General features: G+C 41.4%; 1 protein-coding gene across 1 annotated transcript; it reads left to right on the plus strand.

Moving 5' to 3' along the window:
• Positions 1 to 1,223: 1,223 nt before the first annotated feature.
• On the plus strand, positions 1,224 to 2,162 carry LOC141243282 (olfactory receptor 52K1-like). Its single transcript, XM_073668916.1, has one exon. It carries the CDS (start codon positions 1,224 to 1,226, stop codon positions 2,160 to 2,162), a length of 939 nt encoding a protein of 312 aa, XP_073525017.1.
• Positions 2,163 to 2,546: the final 384 nt, after the last annotated feature.

Here is a 2,546-nt window from a genome sequence, read left to right on the forward strand (position 1 = left end):
CACATGGGGGATATTAGTGTAATGTCTCCTACCTCACATATAGGGGATTATTACCTCACATGGGGGATATTAGTGTAATGTCTCCTTCCTCACATATAGGGGATTATTACCTCACATGGGGGATATTAGTGTAATGTCTCCCACCTCACATATAGGGGATTATTACCTCACATGGGGGATATTAGTGTAATGTCTCCCACCTCACATATAGGGGATTATTACCTCACATGGGGGATATTAGTGTAATGTCCCCTACCTCACATATAGGGGATTATTACCTCACATGGGAGATATTAGTGTAATGTCTCCTACCTCACATATAGGGGATTATTACCTCACATGGGGGATATTAGTGTAATGTCTCCTACCTCACATATAAGGGATTATTACCTCACATGGGGGATATTAGTGTAATGTCTCCTACCTCACATATAGGGGATTATTACCTCACATGGGGGATATTAGTGTAATGTCTCCTTCCTCACATATAGGGGATTATTACCTCACATGGGGGATATTAGTGTAATGTCTCCCACCTCACATATAGGGGATTATTACCTCACATGGGGGATATTAGTGTAATGTCTCCCACCTCACATATAGGGGATTATTACCTCACATGGGGGATATTAGTGTAATGTCCCCTACCTCACATATAGGGGATTATTACCTCACATGGGAGATATTAGTGTAATGTCTCCTACCTCACATATAGGGGATTATTACCTCACATGGGGGATATTAGTGTAATGTCTCCTACCGCACATATAGGGGATTATTACCTCACATGGGAGATATTAGTGTAATGTCTCCTACCTCACATATAGGGGATTATTACCTCACATGGGGGATATTAGTGTAATGTCTCCTACCTCATATATAGGGGATTATTACCTCACTCAGGTAATATAATCCCACTAATATTACACTAATGTCCTCCTATGTGTGTGTACACTTAGTAAAATAAGGACCATTACTTCTCATCTTGCCCACTGGTCTGAGGAGACTTCAGAGTAATGGTTGACCTGTCTGTAGAACTTTATATTCAATCCTATATATTTTCAATCTTTGCCTCATGTCCCAATGTCGATGGTAGAATAATTTTCCCTGAAACTTTTGTAAGAAACGCTTGTTAGATCAGGAAAAAAAATATTTTTTGCGTGATTATAATGATCTCTTCATCCTGCTGTTTACACAGATGATTACCATCCAGTAGCTGAATCATGGCGTCCATCAACATGTCCAGCACTTACACAAGTGTTTTTATCCTGCAGGGGATCCCGGGCTTCGAGTCTTCTCATGTGCTGATTTCCATCCCCCTCTTTGTCATGTACATTTTGTCTCTATGGGGGAACATCCTGATGCTTCTCCTCATCACGATGGAGCCGCGGCTCCACAGTCCCATGTATTACTTCCTCTACAGCTTGTTCCTCACAGACATGATCCTGTCACACACCATTCTTCTCAAAATGTTCTTCATCTTCTGGCTGAATGACAATGAGATCACCTTTATCTCCTGCTTTATCCAAATGTTCTTCATCCATTGCTTTTCTTCCATAGAGTCTGGAGTCCTCCTGGCCATGGCCTTTGATAGATATATCGCTATCTGTAATCCGCTTCATTATGTAGGTACATTAACCAACACATTAATAGTGAAGATAGTTCTAGCCGTGGTGATACGAGGCACCATCATAGTGATTCCATGTTCTTGGATGGCCAGTAGACTCCCATATTGCAAGAGCCACAAAATTCCTCACTCTTTCTGTGACCACATGGCGGTTGTGAAGTTGGCTTGTACCGACACCACCATCAACAGTGCCTTTGGCTTGACCATGGTCTTGATGATAATGGTATTTGACATATCATGCATTGTTGTATCCTATGCTTTGATATTGAGGGCGGTTTTGAGACTTTCCACCAGGAACGCCAAGAATAAAGCCTTTGGAACATGTTCGTCCCATATTTCCATCATTGTAATGCTCTACACCTTGGGACTGTTTTCCTTCGTCACTTATAGAATAGGTCATATAGCTCCATACATCCATGTTATCCTGTCCAACTTCTTACTGATCCCATCAACCTTAAACCCCATCATCTATGGTGTGAAGACCCAAGAGATCCGCACTGCCGCTTTCCATCTGTTCACTCATGTTACCTCTTAGTATTCTATCACATACTCCTATATTATATAGGAGGGATCTATTATATAGAGTCATTAGAAACAGAGTGATCTATTTCACGTGTTTATTTCTGTTAATGTTGATGATTATGGCTTACAGCCAATGAAAACTCAAAAGTCATTATCTCAGTAAATTAGAATACTTTATAACAACAGCTTGAAAAATGTTTTTAAAATCCAAAATGTTGTTCTACTGAAATGTCTGTTCAGTAAATGCCTCAATACTTGGTCGGGGCTCCTTTTGCATCAATTACTGCATCAATGCGGCAATGTGGCATGGAGGTGATCAGCCTGTGGCATGGAGGCGATCAGCCTGTGGCCCTGCTGAGGTGTTATGGAAGCCCAGGTGGCTTTGATAGCAGCCTTC

Source organism: Phyllobates terribilis, unplaced genomic scaffold (genome assembly GCF_046119375.1).
Source record: "Phyllobates terribilis strain yellow unplaced genomic scaffold, ASM4611937v1 Scaffold_2__4_contigs__length_985480577, whole genome shotgun sequence".
Lineage (NCBI taxonomy): Eukaryota > Metazoa > Chordata > Amphibia > Anura > Dendrobatidae > Phyllobates > Phyllobates terribilis.

Excerpts from the sequence above, each read along its gene's own strand:
- LOC141243282 (XM_073668916.1), top strand. The coding sequence starts at position 1,224 with ATGGCGTCCATCAACATGTCCAGCACTTACACAAGTGTTTTTATCCTG.